Here is a 16,742-nt window from a genome sequence, read left to right as displayed (position 1 = left end):
CCACAACTATTTTTTTTTCTTACTTCTTGCCAAGGTTTTAATTTTTTGATATTATCTTTAATATAAATACAGATTAGAAATCTTGCAATTCTCACACCGACCACTGGGGCTTTTTTAGATTCTAATTTCCTGTTTCAGGAAACAACACATGCACATAGAATCAGAATCTGTTCATTGCCGCTTATCTTTTTTTATTGAAGCTACTAGCGTGTCCAAAGGTCATTGTGAAGCGAACAGGTGGGGGGAGTGTGACATCACCTATTGTGATTGGTAGATCCTGTGTTTTCATCGGTGTTGCCCATCATTGTAATCCTGTCTCTGGTGATAAGGAGTCCGCTGAAAACAGTTCCTAAAATAAATAAAAATTCGAAGAAAAAAAAGCCATAGTAATGGAAAATTACAAGATTACTAATTTTATTTTTATAATAAATATTGTGCTAAGAGAATAAAAACTTAATAAAATAACAAAGCAATAGGTCATTTTCTGACTCGTACAATATAAAAAAAACTAACGTGCCATGTTGAGATGCTTTCTCAGTTTAATAAGCAAATTAATGAAAGACGTAAAAATCACCTAAACAAAAAACAAACAAACAAGGAAGCCTTTTGTTTTTATTTGGCATTTCAATAAATACAGGTCGTTCTAGGGAAGGTTTCGGAATAACAGTTCCATGGTTGGCTGGCAAGTGAATGGCATGGCTTAATTTTCCTCCTTTTTGGCATTGAGCATTTTCTCTTTAACTCTTTCTGACCTGGCGCGGCTCTCCGCTCTCTTGTCCTCATACTGAAAGGCAAAAAAGAAAAACCGTTACAAAGGAGGAATATCAGCGCTACAAAACACAATATAATCTAGGGGTAAAGACTGCTGAAGGATTACAGTCATCCTTGCCTACTGGCTGTGTCTGATGTTACAGCTCAGACCCATCTTAAGAACCAGGCGTTTGTTTTTTTTTTCTATCCCCATCATTCCAAGAGTCCTAACTTCTTTATTTTTCCATCTATCGTACAATTGTAATATTTAATGCCACCATTTAATTTACCATACAATGTACTAAAAAACCTAAATAAATTCTTAATGTGGTGGTATAAAAAGAAAAACAAGTGTCCTTTTTTTATACCATTTACTGCATGTTAAGTGACAGTGACTTATAATACAATTATGAAGATACCTAATTTTATATAGACTTGTTTTACTACTTTACATTTTTTTAGTTTTTTTTTTTACAGAAATAAAAAGTGAAGTATTATTTTGTAATTTTTTTTTAATATTTGTACAACGTTTTTTCTTTTTTCTTAGTCTCACTATGACTTTCTGCAGTCTGATCGTAGTGATAAGGTATAACTATGCATGAGCATGGCTATGCCTTACAGCCGGTCACTGCTGCAGACAAGTTAGATAATGCACCGTGCCCTGGTCGCAACATTTAGGGTGGCTAAAGTGTCTGGAGCTGTGAGGGCACCGAGAGCCCCGTGTCAGAATCAGCTGACAACTGGCAGTGATCGCTGGTGCACAGCCCCACTGTTTGCGGGCTTTCACCGTAACATTCATGTACTTCATTGGTCGGGAAGTCTTTCCCGATCATGGCGTAGATGTACTGCAAATGTCGAGAAGGGGTTAAATAGAATTTAAAACTTTGTTTTATATCAATATCTTTTATTTTAAAAAAAAGTAATCTTGCAATTGTCACACTGGCCACTGGGGCTTCTTTAGACTCTTAATGTCAATTGTTTCAGGAAACAACACATGTACGTTAACAGCAATGACACTGAAGAAGAAAGCACAAAGACCGACCATACAGTCCAATACACTATAATTTTATTATTACTTAATTCTGGTAAGAACAAATTCAGATGGAAAATAAATTCAGGTAAAAAGTAATAATATAGACCGCAATGCAAAAAGTACAGAATTATACAAAGGGGACGCACACCCTGGGGTTAAGAGAAATAAAACTGGGTGAAAGATAACACAACAGTGTATATGGGTCTACAGAATATCGTATATACACACACAAATTACTGAGCAAAAATCCTTACAATTATTGATCATGTAAAAAAAAGATGATGTATAAATACATGAATGAAAGTGCTGGTGCAATATGATAAAAAGTGCTACCCTGGCATAGAGACCAGGGGTATAAATATATACCATATAATGGTCAAACATTAGCAGCAACAAAAGAGTATGTGAAATACGCATAGCGCTATGATAAAGGGATCAACAAGGTGTGATTGTATAAGCAGTGATTAAAACAGCAAATAATAGCATAGGGTAAGTGTATAAGTGAAAAGAGTAGAAGATCACAGTATTAGTGTAAACCAATTGATCCAAAGAGGAAATCGCTCGCAGTGAAACTGCAGATCCCTGGCTCCTGGATGGCGTCCTCCCCAACGCACGTTTCGGCACTTTGCCTTCGTCATGGGGAGGACGCCATGCAGGAGCCAGGGATCTGCAGTTTCACTGCGAGCGATTTCCTCTTTGGATCAATTGGTAACACCTCTATACACAAACGATAACCCAGGATCCACCAATCACAATAGGTGATATCACACCTGACCTGGCTCCTCCTCTCACAATGACCTTTGCACATGCTCATTAGCAGCTTTTATACAGGAGAAGGGGTTGGGCTCTGACTATTATAGCTAATGAACTTCCTGTTGTTTTAGGAAACAACGCATGTAAAGAGTCTAAAAAAATCCCCAGTGGCCAGAATGAGAATTGCAAAATTTCTATTTTTAAAACAGATATGAAAAAAAGAAGAACTGCCCAAATTAATTTAATACAAAAACCTGAGTTAAGCAATAAATCATTTTTTGATGACAGCTTCTCCTTAAAGCGGTATTCCTGCCCTAACAGATATCTCATAGTTAAGGCCGGGATCACACTTGCGAGAAACTCGCACGAGTCTCGCATCTCAATACCCGACACTCGGACTGGAGCGCTCCGCTGCATAGAAGTACATGCAGCCTCACGCTCCGGTCCCAAGGGCCGACGGCAGTGCCGCGTATTGAGATGCGAGACTCGTGCGAGTTTCTCGCAAGTGTGATCCCGGCCTAGGACAGGCCACTCACTTGATCAGGAGGATAGCGGTAGATGTTACTTCACCGGCTCCTCTCAGTTCTTGATGCAGGAGCCTTGACAACCCTGTTATACCGTCATTTCTAGAAAGGACGTTTCGCCGCTGCTATTCTTTTTCAGGGGAGGGAATGTTTCTCACTACTAATCCTTACAGTTTGATTTATACGGTATGAAGAAACCTTTAACAACTTTTTCTTTCATGTTTCAGTCTCACCTCCTTCCTTAGGCACTTTCTCATCACTCGGTCGAAATCATTGCACTGTCCAAAGTATTTCATAAACTTGTTCTGAAACCATAAAAGAGAAATCAAGGTGTGAGGAAGGTAGCACAACCCAAAATGTGGCTGCCATGCCCCGTTGAGTTCCTTCCACGTCCCGTTAGGTCACACTTACGTCTACGTGGCATTGCTTCAGCAAATTAATCAGCGCGTTGCATTCTTCGGTGTGGAGGTGCGGAGACAGGTCTGGATGCATCGTACGTTAAGGAGCAACTGTGGTCAGAGAACAGAAGAACATGGAAGCTAATTAAGCAAATGACAGAGGAGGCCACAGACGTGATGAGAATTCTGATCATTCTGCAGTGCGGTTTAGACCGCGATCACATGTCCGTTTTTATTATCCATGTCGGATATTGGAGACAGCAGAGCCGGCAATGCAGACAATGAACAAGCAGCGGCCGTGGCCTGACAGTGACCAGGAAACCAGCAGAGGTTTGAGTGCAGCTCTGGAGATGAATGCTACGTTTAGGATTCACAATGAGTGGAGTCTAGAATGGAGAGTTCAGGTTTTGGAAAGCAAAGTGGTGAGGAACCTTACAGGACTATATCAGACTAGACTGTGGCCCGATTCTAACGCATCGGGTATTCTAGAATATGCATGTCCCCGTAGTATATGGACAATGATGATTCCAGAATTCGCGGCAGACTGTGCCCGTCGCTGATTGGTCGAGGCAACCTTTATGACATCATCGTCGCCATGGCAACCATTATGACATCTACGTCGATACTGTGCCCGTCGCTGAATCAGAAACGTGAGATGTCTACGTCCTGTCATGTTCTGCCAACCAGGAGAAAAAAAATACAGAATTACCTGCTGCATTGTGACGATGGATAATGCTAAATATTCACTATCATACAGGAACATTCATGGGAAATTAATGCACTAACAGGACCTGACCGGGCAGAACGCAATATCATGTTATTTCATAAATCGATAGTACACATGAAAACAAGAAACTTTATATCTTATCAGAGGAATCGGCTTCTTTCTCCTCCAGGACTGATCTTTCATTCTCAATTGGGGGGTAAAATCTGTGTTCAGTGAAGACAGATTTCCACATTACTGAGTGCGCTCTGGCTCCTTAGACTTATATGGGTCTGAGCCGCTAACAAGAGTGCATGGTCATTGTGCAGTGACAGTGCGCTCTGGTGCTAGCTTGTTACTACAGATCTGAGCCGCCAACAAGAGTGCAAGGTCATTGTGCAGTGACCGTGCGCTCTGGTGCCAGCTTGTTACTACAGATCTGAGCCGCCAACCAGAGTGCATGGTCATTGTGCAGTGACAGTGCGCTCTGGTGCCAGCTTGTTACTACAGATCTGAGCCGCCAACAAGAGTGCATGGTCATTGTGCAGTGACAGTGCGCTCTGGTGCCAGCTTGTAACTGCAGATCTGAGCCACTAACAAGAGTGCAAGGTCATTGTGCAGTGATAGTGCGCTCTGGTGCCAGCTTGCTACTACAGATCTGAGCCGCTAACAAGAGTGCATGGTCATTGTGCAGTGACAGTGTGCTCTGGTGCCAGCTTGTTACTACATATCTGAGCCGCCAACAAGAGTGCATGGTCATTGTGCAGTGACAGTGCGCTCTGGTGCCAGCTTGTTACTACAGATCTGAGCCGCCAACAAGAGTGCATGGTCATTGTGCAGTGACAGTGCGCTCTGGTGCCAGCTTGTTACTACAGATCTGAGCCGCCAACAAGAGTGCATGGTCATTGTGCAGTGACAGTGCGCTCTGGTGCCAGATTGTTACTACAGATCTGAGCCGCCAGCAAGAGTGCAAGGTCATTGTGTTGTGATAGTACGCTCTCGTGCCAGCTTGTTACCACAGATCTGAGCCGCCAACAAAAGAGCAAGGTCATTGTGCAGTGACAGTGCGCTCTGGTGCCAGATTGTTACTACAGATCTGAGCCGCCAAGAGTGCATGGTCATTGTGCAGTGACAGTGCGCTCTGGTGCAAGTTCATTACTACCGATCAGCCAACAGAGTGCACTGTCATTGTGCACAATGACAAAGCATGGATTAGCCCAGCCCCTGAAATGAGTGTCACTGATAGTAATTAGGCTTTTTTTCAGGGAGGTGGCAGGGGCGGTCACCCCCTGATGACCTTTCCTTTGAATATCACAGCATGCAAAGGATTCTCAAATAAAGTGTTGTCAAAAAGGAAATTCAAAAAAAAGAAAACCAGTAAAACAGTGTAGCTATGGAAGGGTAGTTTTTTATTAAAATATATTAGAAAATAGTTTTGATGATGGCATTAGAGAGGGATTTAGATATAAAATTAAGTTGTATTTCACACCACCCCTTTAAGGGTCCTGCAGAAGTGAATGTACAGCTAGTCCCTGCCCTCCAGGGGCCATTGATAGCAGCAGCTCATCTTCCCAATGCCCCCATATACTAACTCACAGGTAATAAACGGCCCCCAGGCCACTCCGCCACCAAACACCTAGGCTCGACATACTGTAGGGTCAGTAACATTATCGCGCCCTGGTGTCAGATGAGCAGCGTCACATACACACTGCTTATCTCTCCCTCCCCCATTCCCCCCCCCCGCCATCGCAGGGCCTAATGTGCAGATGTAAAGGGGTACAGCTTGTAACCAATCAGGTCGCTTCTTTCATTTTGAAAAGTGCAACTAAAACTTAAAAGCTGGACTCTCATTGGTTGTTTCAGGTGGATAGTACCATTTTTTATTCCAGGGGGGTGTGCTCAATAAATTTGCAGAACTGGAAGGATACAAAAGCTGTGAGAGGCAGATTGCATGTGTGAGCAGTGACGTCATTACACAGGGTCATGACCCCCAGTGTAGGATCATTACATAGAGCAGAATGAATGCGCCTAATGCTGCTGAGGAACTACAAGTGAAAGAATGACACCGTAAAGCCAGTGAGGCATGGTCGGAAACCTGCTCCATTCACTACACATCCTACCTGTACTACAGCCGGCCGCTCTGCACTCACTCCGACTCTTTCTACCTGACCCGCGCCCTTAGAAACATACGGGTTTTTTTGCCTTACGTATGCGTTATCGGTATTGGATACAAAGCCTGTCTATCAAAATATACCAGCCAATGAAACCGAAGATAATAGTTAAAAGGCGGGACTATAAACAACCACTGATAATGTGCTAAAGGGGCGGGACTACAGAGCTACCCAACGAATGAGAAGTATATACCCTTCTAAAGAGGGCGGGGTAATGTTTCGTCACCAGGCAGGCGGACATAGAAACCTAAAGGTGAGGTGTTGCGAAGGCGTCGCCTAGTGATGACGTCACCAGAAGCCCACACACCGTTCCGTGATATGATTGGTTGGTTTGAAGACACGGGTTGCTTAGGATTTACCGCTGTTTAGCGCCATGGCTCCGACACCGGGGACCGCCAACAGATCGAGGCGGCAAAGGTGATGCTATAAAGGGGGAGCTGGGGCAACGGCAGGAGCGCAGTGCGGGGACTTCAAGTGTCTCCATTTTTTTTTTCTTTTAAAACTTTATTTAAAATGTAGCTTACGTACAAAGACTTGTCACAGACTCAGTGGAGGGCCCATTATTATCCTGGGGGTCAGTTATCAGTTCCAATAGCGGAACCCTGACCCCCCTGTAATTTATGACCCCTCCTCTTCCATCTGTGTCCGTTATTTAACGGATCCGTAGGTGAAATTCCGCCTACCGGAATAATGGAGTGTGAACAAAGGCTGAAGAGTCCAGAATCGCCTAACACCCTGTACACACCTAAGGCGTGCAATAAAGAAGGTGCAAACTGATCCCCAAGTTTTTTTTTCCCTGTTTTTGAACTGATCCTTTCGTTTAACAATCGATTTCTCCTAATGTAGAGACAGAGACCCTGATTCCAGCGATGTGTCACTTATTGGGCTGCTTGGTGCAGTTTTAATACAATCGATGTTTTATCAGCAGGAGATTATTACTAGTAAATCTGCTCCATATTTATTTTCCCTGTATAGCCCGCCGCTGATTGGCATCTTTCTGCCTATGCGCAGTATACACCGAAATCTGCCAATCGGTGGGGTGTGCGGGGTTATACAGGGCTCAGCCTTCAGAGATCTGCAGCAGAGAAAACGGTGATTTTATCAAAACGACAGCAAGCAGCCCAGTAAGTGACCCATCGCTGGAATCAGGGTCTCTGCCCCTACATCACGTTGCTTTCAGATTTCCATTGCCAGTGTGTAATGACTTCTATGGCTGCAATGTTTGAGCTCTTTTAGGAATTGAATGAAGAGTTGTTGATCCGCGGCCGCCTCTTAGCGATTCCTGCGCTTTGTGTTTTGTCTTCTGTTCATATTTTGTGTTTTTGCTCTTTTTTTTTTTTCCTCCAGCGTTGCCGCTATGGACGAATGCACAAGCGAATTTATAAAACGGATGATTACGCGGATGTCTTTTGCCGAAGTCATGCCCATACTGAAGGCATGGGGGGTTTTGACAGAACGGGACCTCCAGTCACTGAATATGGAGACTACGAAGGAGAGGCTAGCCACGGACGTCGTTCATCTCTGCGAGGTAACTTGTTGGCTGCAGCGTGCGATCCGCTTCATGGAAGTCAATTCATGGAAGTCAAAGAAGAAGAAAAAATAATTAGAATTAAAAAAAAAAAAACAACAACAATTTTATTTATCTTTTTTTTTTTTTTTTTTACACCTTTTACCCAGACTAGAAAATGTACAGTGGCTCATGTGGCCGAACTGGATCTCGTGTGTAAGTGAAAGTTGTTTTGCATTCATTAAATATTAATATATGATATTTTCCCTGTGTCTCTAACAGTGCTTGGATAAGGTGTTATCTGAGCATGCTCGGGATCTAACGGAGGGTCTTCGGCGTGCTCAAAGAATATGTTTGATTCCCCGCCGCTGTTCGACAGCAGCAGCACATGGAGGGATTCCCTGTTAGTTAGACAATCCCTGCATGTGTTGTCAGCCATGAGACACGCAGTGACTTGAGCATGCCCAGATAACACCTTATCCAAGCACGTTCGCTCATCACTAGTCTCCAACCTGTGATTTTATGCTCTTGGAAAAAACTACAACTCCCAGCATACCTTGGCAAGCAAAGGTACAAGTTTGAGATTTGATTGGGGAGTAATAGATTTTCAGAGTAAAGGCTGACTAAGGTCAGCTGAACCCATGAAGGTCTCGGCTAATAGTCTAGGAGGCCTTCAGACTCTCCTCCAAGAATTGTCCGATTTCGGACTGCCGATCCTTTTGTTCTTGTCAAGAAAAGCCACTGACAGAAGATTATGGCAGCGACTCTCTCTCTCATAGAAAACAAAGGAGCACTCGGCAGAGCAAGCCCTCCTGTGTTGGGGGAGATGGCTGAACCATGGTTCTATGGGGCGTAGACCGATACACTTGGTATACTGGATAAATCTGCTTTAGGCCTCCATTATAAGTGTCAAGAGGAAGGATTCTTCTGTCCACCATATACTCTAGAGTTAACTGTTTGATATGTGTTTTTTCCTCCAACAGATACCCACGCCAAGTCCAAAGTGAAAGTATGGGAAGTGTTACAAATGTCCAAGCAAACAGGTAAAAATGGACAGTGGGATATTGCGAGATCACAGCCGACCACAAGAGATTCTTTAAAAAAACAAAACTATTGTACAACTGGGCAGCCCCTTTAAATCATCGCTGTAATTGTTTAGGACCACAATGTTGTAGGAAAAAAATACCTTTAACGTTAAAAGGGTTGTCAACTTTTTTCGGGCAGACCCTTTTCAATACCTGTATTTTCCCCCCTCTTATAATAATACTTCTACTCCTCTCCGGTGCTGTTCCAGCGGTGTCGGGGCTGGTGTAACATTGTGTCATGCAATCCCTGAGGCCAAACAGCGCTGGCTTCACTCGCCTTGCCTTTAAGGGAATGTTATACATCCGGAGAAAATGAGCGAGCAGCGGCGCTTGCTTACGTCGCAAGGCGAGCGAAGCCAGCGCTGTTTGGCCTCAGGGATTGCATGACATAATGTTACACAATGCCGACACCACTCGAACAGCCTCAGAGGTGAATATGAGTGTTTTTCTTATACTAAGGGGAAACATACCGCCCCTGAGAAGGGGCAGTCGGATTAACGGAGAACCCCTTTAAGCTAAAGCTAGTTGTTTTGTTCCCTTTAACATTCTCAGATCCGGTGTCACTATTCCTTGATGAAATGCAATTCACTACCGGAAAAAAAAAAATGTGTCCATTGAATAGTCGCCGATACCTAAACACTGTGACGATAATAACGTCTTTTTTTTTTTTTGCAGATTCTGACATGAATTTTGCAGATGTCTCGAACTTCCGAGCGTCCTTCAAAAAGTTTGTCTTTTCAATTCAGAGAAATGTAAGACTTTCCGTCAGTGCGCGTTATAGCATAATTTTAATAATTATTTCTAAAAAAAAATGAAACGAAGAGGTCTGGTTATATACTGTGGAAGTAAAGGTGTTTTACACCAGTGGCTCACTGGAGGGGTCTGATCCGAGAACCCAAACCTGTACTTGTAGGTAGTCGCCTGGACTATTACAGTACTAAGATGATGGCGCGTCCTGCACACTCCTGCCTAAATGGACGGCGTGCACGGGTGTCTACAGATGCATCTGCAGGGATCGTGCACATGTCCTAGTGTAATGAATGGGACAGGTGCAGACGCGACCTCAGCAGCAGCATCATGTCTGGATGCGGGAGGGCGCGGAGACTGAAAACCCACTTTTTAAATAGACGACCGGAAAAAAAAAAATCTTCTATTGTATGGAGAAATAATTCGGTATCCTCTTGGTTTCAGCTAACCATTCACTTCCGAGAATTTGGAGACGCCTTGTGGATCCGAATCGCTTGGGGGAAAGAATACACGAAGCCTAATCAGTACCGGCCTTCCTTTATCGTATACCATATACAGACCCCGTATGTTTTCATAACAAGCCTTACAAAAACCCAGCAGCCGGTGGTTGGTCAGGTAACCATTTATTTTATTTCATGAAAATAAACAACTCTTGTGATGTATCCTATCTGCTTCTTTCTCCTTCCAGAATGATCTTTCACTCTCAAGTCCTGGGTATAATCTGTAGTCACTGTAGACAGATGTTCCCATCACTGAGATGTCGGTTGGTGCTTCTACCATTCTATGGAGGAGGCCAGCATTCTGTATAGAACTTTATGAGCACAAACTGTCATCTCCCATCTCTGTGAATTGAGGAGTCTGATAATAATTAGAGGGGGCAAAGATAGGGATTTCTCCTATAAGATATATTTTAAAGTTTCTTATTTTCATGTGAGCTATTGATATAATAATAATTTTTTTAAAAATATGACCACTTTTTTTTTAAATGTCCCTCTGACGATGTCCTTATAAGATGATGGTTAGGTAGTGTTTATTCTGCCACCTCAGTGTGACATTACTTTATTGCTTCATTGGGGGACACAGGTACCCATGGGTGTATGCTGCTGTCACTATGGAAAAAGGTTATCCTTCTCGGCAGGGTACATCCGCAGACTGGAACAAAGCTCATCAGTTTTTAGCTTAGTGTCAGTAGGAGGAAGACCTGGATCTGATCCCAGATCCGTCTTTTTTCTCCTTCGGTCACTCAGTTGTGTTTTGATTCATCTTTTCCATTTTTCAGGTTCTTCTCTACAGGGTGGAACTTCACAACCTGCTTTCCTAAAACTAAGCGACCGAGAGAATAGTGTGGTGCCGTCCACATCGTCTGCTCTCTGGTCTGCGAGTCAGGACCTTACCGCTGACATTACAACGTGTCTGACTGTGGTTCGTGGAGGTCGGACCTTGGCTGTTCCTCTGCTCGGAGGAAATCGATTGTCACTCCTCAGTTTTTTTTTTTTCATAGTGACATCTCCTCTCCTGTTTACCTAACCTATTAGCCGCCGCTAGTGTTTCAATCGTTTTTCAGAAGGAATCACAGGCACCTATCAGTCGCCCTTAAAATGGCAGATCAAGGATAAGGTCTAAGCAGAGGGCACATTCCAGTTCCTCATCTAGTTCCTCTTCTCCTTCCACATCCTCCAGGATGCCCTCGGTATTCCTGATGCTGTCCTCTGGATGGAGAAGAGAGAGTCGGGACCTCAACCAGACAGGTGCTGTCCCTCTTTTCCTCCAAAGTAGCCCTTCAAGGTAGCAGGGGGCATCAGTAATAATGGAGGAGAACCCAGCTCCTCTCCTCTCTTCACAGCATGCGATTTCCGACACACCAAAAATTGCATAAATGTAATCCCTGGCTTTTCCATGGCCCCAATGTTTGTTTTCGGCCCCTCCCCCTCGTGTGTAGCAGAAAACCAGTACGCGGGGGGCTCACGTGCTCTTTCCCTCCTATTGGAGTGCTTGTTTTATTATTCGGCGGCCTTGTTCACACACCCCTCGTGTGCACCAGCCAATCGGAGCTTGAGGATCACACGCCCCCTTTTTTATTCATGAGATTGCTTGTTTCTTCTTACACAATGCGTCTTTTTCATCGCCCCCGTCAGGGCCCGCCCCTTCACTCCGGCTCCCGTGGTGTTTCACTCCAGTCGCCGTTCCATGGTGTCGTTTGTTCTGCAGGACCTGTCCCCTCCCAACAGGCAAACAGACCCACTCTGACATAATTCTCTGCATCCCGGACCGGGTAGGCTTTATCCAGGCTGTTTTATTTCTCCTTCCTCCTAGGCTTAGCCCCCCTCAGCTCCAGGTCTTACATATGCACAGAGCTAGGGAATCTCGCTCCCGTCCCTCACACTTTGTCATTCACTATGTCTGTGTTCTCTGCGAAAAGAGTAGCCCAGCGGTCAGCCTCTGCCGCCTGCCCAAGTTGCAGTCCTCCCCCTATACAAGCCTCACAGGAGCCAACACCTCCACCCCCCGAACCCCCCCGCTTGGGACAAGAGCACACACACCCCTCCCCCGGAATGGGCTCCTGCTATCTCTTAATCAGTAGCGGACCTAACCAAGGTGTCCCAGTCCCTGGTACAGGTCCTTGAACGTTTACCTAACCTGTTAGCCGCCGCTAGTGTTTCAATCGTTTTTCAGAAGGAATCACAGGCACCTCTCCGTCGCCCTTAAAATGGCAGATCAAGGATAAGGTCTAAGCAGAGGGCACATTCCAGTTCCTCATCTAGTTCCTCTTCTCCTTCCACATCCTCCAGGATGCCCTCGGTATCCCATGCCTTCTCCCCTGAAGGGGATCCGGGGTCCAACCTTGATTTTAAGTCAAAATCTGATCCTGATAGGGACCAAACTTCCCAACTCCAGAATATGGTTGACAGCCTCATCTCTGCCTGCCATCAATTAGATCCTCAATGTTAAGAAGGAGGAATGTCTTCCCCTGGATCTCTGTCTCATTCAAAAGGGCAAAATGCCCTCACTTGATGTTCTCCAACCACAAGGTAGTTGAAGCAATCTTTACAAAACATTGAGAGCACCGGGAAGCACTTCCGAGGTAGAAAGCAGTTGGATATCTATACCCTTTCGGTCCTGATCTCCTCAGCAAATGTGCAGAATCCCCGGCTGTCCACTAAAATGATCCTGTCAGTCCCTGATGGTTCCTCTCTCAAGGACTCCACTGACAGACAAATCAAGGTCTTAGCTAAGTTCTCCTTTTGAGGCTACTGGTGTCTGTCTCTGTCCCGCCTTTGCTTCCACATGGGTAGGAAAGTCAGATTCCGCCTGGGCAAAACTCTTTCGACAGGACACCCTATCAGCAGCCTTGTCGTACAAACTGACTGATCTTGCGGACCAGATTGCCCACACAGGTAAATATTTGCTTGCCGAGTCTCTTGATTCTGACCTGTGCTACCAGCAATATTGTAGATGCACAGAATTATCTGACTCAAGGCCTGGACTGCGTATCCGGTGTCCAAAAAGTCCCTCATCAATTTCCTCTTCCAAGGATCATGACTCTTTGGTTCTAAACTGGGACAGCTCATCTCACTGGCGATAAGAGCACCTCCCTTTCCCAGCCTAAGCCTAAACATCCTTTCACCAGGAGATGTTCTCTACAGTTTCGCCCATTTCATCATTTCTTATCCTCTGGGACCTCTTCTCAGCGAGACCGGTTTCCTGCTCCGCAAGAGAAGGAAGCCATCCTTCAAACCCGCCTCAGCATTGCGCCCAAAAGGTCACTCTACCAAGCCCTCAGTGTCCCGATCCAATAGATTCTCTTCGGCATGACGGGTCACCCCCACCTGACCTGGGAATCTTCTCGGGGTGGGTGGCCACCTTCTTCTTTACCAGTATATGGGGCTCTCTGTAGTCGACGACTCCTGGGTCAAGGAGATCGTTACCACAGGCTAGAAGATAGAATTTTCTTTTCTCTCATGCAGACGTTTCATATGTCATGCCTCTCCTTGGGCGAGTGGTCCCTCAAACCCTCTGTGCTCGATCAAATTTATCTAAGGTGGGGCAATCCCGACATCGATCTGATGACCTCTCGGATGAATCACAATTTCCTTAATTTCATGGCAAGGTCCTGCGACACATTGGCAGTCGATTACGACGCCCTGGTCATTCCCTGGACTCAATTTCAACTTCCATACCTCTTTTCCATCTCTTCCCCTGATCCCCAAGCTCATCAACAAGATCAAGGCGGAAGGCGCTCCAGTCATCCTAGTAGCTGCAGACAGGCCCAGAAGAGCTTGGTATGCAGAGTTAGTCAACCTACTCACAGATGTCTCCTGGAAACTCCCAGACTGGCCAGACCTACTCTCTCAGGGTCCTCTCTTCCACCAGTATTCTCAGTCTCTCAATTTAATGACATGGCCATTTAAGCCACAGTCCTGAGGGAGGAAGGCTTTTAATCCCAGGTCATACAGACCATAAGCGGAGCAATGAAACCTTCTTTCGTTGGAGAGAAGATGGCCGCACATCTATGCGTTCTTACAATCAGGTCTAGTGTCCGATTGTTCTCTTGGTGCTCTCAAGAGTCAGGTCTCCTCGCTCTCAATAGTTTCAACAGAATTTGGTCTCTCATCCCAAGGTCAAGACCTTCCTTCAAGCAATTGTTTGCCTAGCACAACCATATCGTTCCCCCCTGTGGGATCTTAACCTAGTTTTGAGTATCCTTCAGGGATCCCCCCCTTTAAACACATTCTGGAAGATGATCTTTTAGGTTGTGATTACTTCCATCAGATGGGTCTCAGAATTATCAGCTCTCTCTCGCCGCTCTCATTCCCTTGTCCTCCACCAAGACAAGGCTGTCCTACGACCAGTTCCTTCATTCCTTCCTAAGGTAATCTCCCCGTTCCATATCAACTCTGATATTGTCCTTTCTTCTGACCCTCCCCTGTCCATCCCTGAAAAATGTGTCTCCACCAGCTGGACCTAGTCAGAGTCTTAGATCTCTACCTCTCAAGGACAGCATCCTTCAGACGTTCGGAATCCTTATTTGTCATTCCTGAAGGTTGTCGTAAGGGTTTTCCTGCCTCCATATCTACCATCACCTGTTAGAGCCTCTCGGCTATACTGGAGGCTTACCGTGTTAAGGATCAACCACCTCCTCAGGGTGTGAGGGCTCACTCCACACATGCGATGGGGGCCTCCTGGACCATTCAACACTGGGCATCTGCACGCCAGATTTGCAAAGCCGCTACCTGGTCATCCCTTCATACGCAAGATTCTGCGTGGTACATACCTACGCATTAGCTGATGCTGGCCTAGGTAGAAAGGTGCTGCAAGTGGCGGTCGTTCGTCTCTCTACCTGTTTTGAGCATGATAGTCCGTTCCCTCCCTTGGTACTGCTTTAGGACGTCACATGGTTACCTGTGTACCCCAATGAAGCGATTTAGAAAGAAGAATTTCTGGTACTTGCCATAAAATCCATTTCTTAGAGCCTTCATTGGGGGACACATTATCCTGCCTTATTTTGTCCCTATGTTGGGTCTGTGCATAGTTCTTTGTTATTGCCTCTCCTACTGCTTTCTTGACGAACTGATGAGCTTTGTGTCTGTCGGTGGGTGTATACTGCTAAGGAGATGCTAACTCTTTTTCTGCCTAGTGTCAGCGTCCTAGAGACAGGAGCACACACCCTACACCCCATAGTTACTTGTGTCCCCCAATGAAGGCTCAAGGAAAGATTTTAGGGTGAGTACCAAAAATCCTCCTTTCTGATAGCTATACCTTTTCTTTGCTCCTACAGGGTCTTTTATCGGCTACAGGGTACGACAGTATCGAGAAGATGGACCTTAAAAGTCGGTGCTTGGAGTCCTTGATGGACATTGTATTCAAGCGACTTAGTCAGGTAAGGAAACGTTCACGTATGTAGCCCCTGACTTGTCAGAAACTTGTAGTCCCCATGTACTTCAACATCTTTTGAACGGCAACTTATTGTTTGTCATTGACACCTATGGACCACCTACATTAATGTACAGATGGAAGTATGCTCACTTGTCGGTGTGTCCCCATAAAGGGTAATTGCCTTGTAGATTGGTGGGCGTCCAAACATGGGACTTGTACCTCTCATCAGGCTGGAGTGGTGGTCGTGCCTTGCACTGCCCTGGGCTATATCCGGCCGTCCTGTGGAGACATTGGTAACATCATTGTTTTATCCGCCGCACTATTACCAGATGTGTTTCTGAGACCAGTTTTTGGATTTTCGTTTTTTCAGGCCTGGTTCTAGATGTCTTCAGCAGGTGGGAAAATGTCCTCAGGAAACCCTGTATCAACGGCTGTGTGAGCAGGTAAACGCCACTTTGTGGATTTTTTTTTTCCCACCTACTGTAAAAACTTTAGAATCACTTCTGAATGTAAATAAAAGTTAACGTTTTCATGCTGACGTGTACTTTATAAGCTCAGATTGCTGATCTGTTTTTTTGTGATAGGCGGCATCTCTACCCTTGTGTGCCCATGACGGTACTCGTGGTCCTGTTTTCTATTTGGTACCCATGAATGTACCCCATAATTGCTGCTTCTCCGGCTAGATGTGCACAGCGACTTCCATCTGTATAATCTCCTGGTTTAGAGCTGTTATAAGGACAAGAGGGGATTTACTAGGGAAAATAAGTATTTGATACGCCGCCAATTTTGCAAGTTTTCACACCTATAAACAATTGAGAGATCTGTAATTTTTATCGTAGGTACACTTCACCTGTGAGAGACAGAATGTAAAAATAATAAACAGAAAATCAGAAAGTCATACTTTTTATTGTATGAAATAAGTATTTCCAGGACGTCCTTCGTGACCACCCACCAGAAGGGAGTGCTTTTCATCCTCTAGGGACCGGAAACACACGAGAGGTTAAAAGCCCCCTGCCTCCACCTCACCTTCAGTGGTTCTCCTGTCCCTAGCAGGAGGAGAGGAGGTTCATCAGTGTGGAAGAATTACTTGGACGAGCTCAAGGGGATTGCAGGGTATCCATCTCTTCCCTTCTTCCTGTGAAGAGGCTCGTGGCTGATAGTGGTCCATCAGCCGGGTCAGTAGAGCGGGAAGTGGCT

The 16,742-nt window shown here is 45.2% G+C and overlaps 2 protein-coding genes across 3 annotated transcripts in view; one reads left to right on the top strand and one right to left on the bottom strand.

The window, feature by feature from the left end:
* Positions 1-592: 592 nt before the first annotated feature.
* CMC2 (C-X9-C motif containing 2) lies at positions 593-6,384 on the bottom strand. Its single transcript, XM_069738789.1, has 4 exons — positions 6,282-6,384; positions 3,472-3,569; positions 3,294-3,365; positions 593-784 (listed from the first exon to the last, which is right to left on the bottom strand). Exons 2-4 carry the CDS (start codon positions 3,550-3,552, stop codon positions 701-703), a joined length of 237 nt encoding a protein of 78 aa, XP_069594890.1. The 5' UTR covers positions 3,553-3,569; positions 6,282-6,384; the 3' UTR covers positions 593-700.
* A 235-nt stretch (positions 6,385-6,619) lies between these two features.
* CENPN (centromere protein N) overlaps positions 6,620-16,742 on the top strand; it is a 32,107-nt gene continuing 21,984 nt past the window's right edge. Inside the window, exons 1-7 of one of the 2 annotated variants that reach the window (XM_069738787.1) lie at positions 6,620-6,749; positions 7,680-7,860; positions 8,010-8,055; positions 8,823-8,882; positions 9,600-9,676; positions 10,116-10,286; positions 15,448-15,549. In XM_069738787.1, the coding sequence (XP_069594888.1) occupies positions 6,706-6,749; positions 7,680-7,860; positions 8,010-8,055; positions 8,823-8,882; positions 9,600-9,676; positions 10,116-10,286; positions 15,448-15,549 (681 nt within the window). In that variant the 5' untranslated portion in view covers positions 6,620-6,705. The remainder of the gene's footprint in view (positions 6,750-7,679; positions 7,861-8,009; positions 8,056-8,822; positions 8,883-9,599; positions 9,677-10,115; positions 10,287-15,447; positions 15,550-16,742) is intronic. The other variant, XM_069738788.1, reaches the window with a different exon arrangement.

Source organism: Ranitomeya imitator, chromosome 9, assembly GCF_032444005.1.
Source record: "Ranitomeya imitator isolate aRanImi1 chromosome 9, aRanImi1.pri, whole genome shotgun sequence".
Taxonomy (NCBI): Eukaryota; Metazoa; Chordata; class Amphibia; order Anura; family Dendrobatidae; genus Ranitomeya; species Ranitomeya imitator.
This window is presented reverse-complemented; position numbering and strand designations above follow the sequence as displayed.

Coding starts and splice junctions, on each gene's coding strand:
- CMC2 (XM_069738789.1), bottom strand. CDS start 3,552: ATGCATCCAGACCTGTCTCCGCACCTCCACACCGAAGAATGCAACGCG. Junction 3,366..3,471: donor TGAAGCAATGCCACGTAGAC/GTAAGTGTGACC, acceptor TTATGGTTTCAG/AACAAGTTTATGAAATACTT. Junction 785..3,293: donor GAAAGTGCCTAAGGAAGGAG/GTGAGACTGAAA, acceptor TTTGCCTTTCAG/TATGAGGACAAGAGAGCGGA.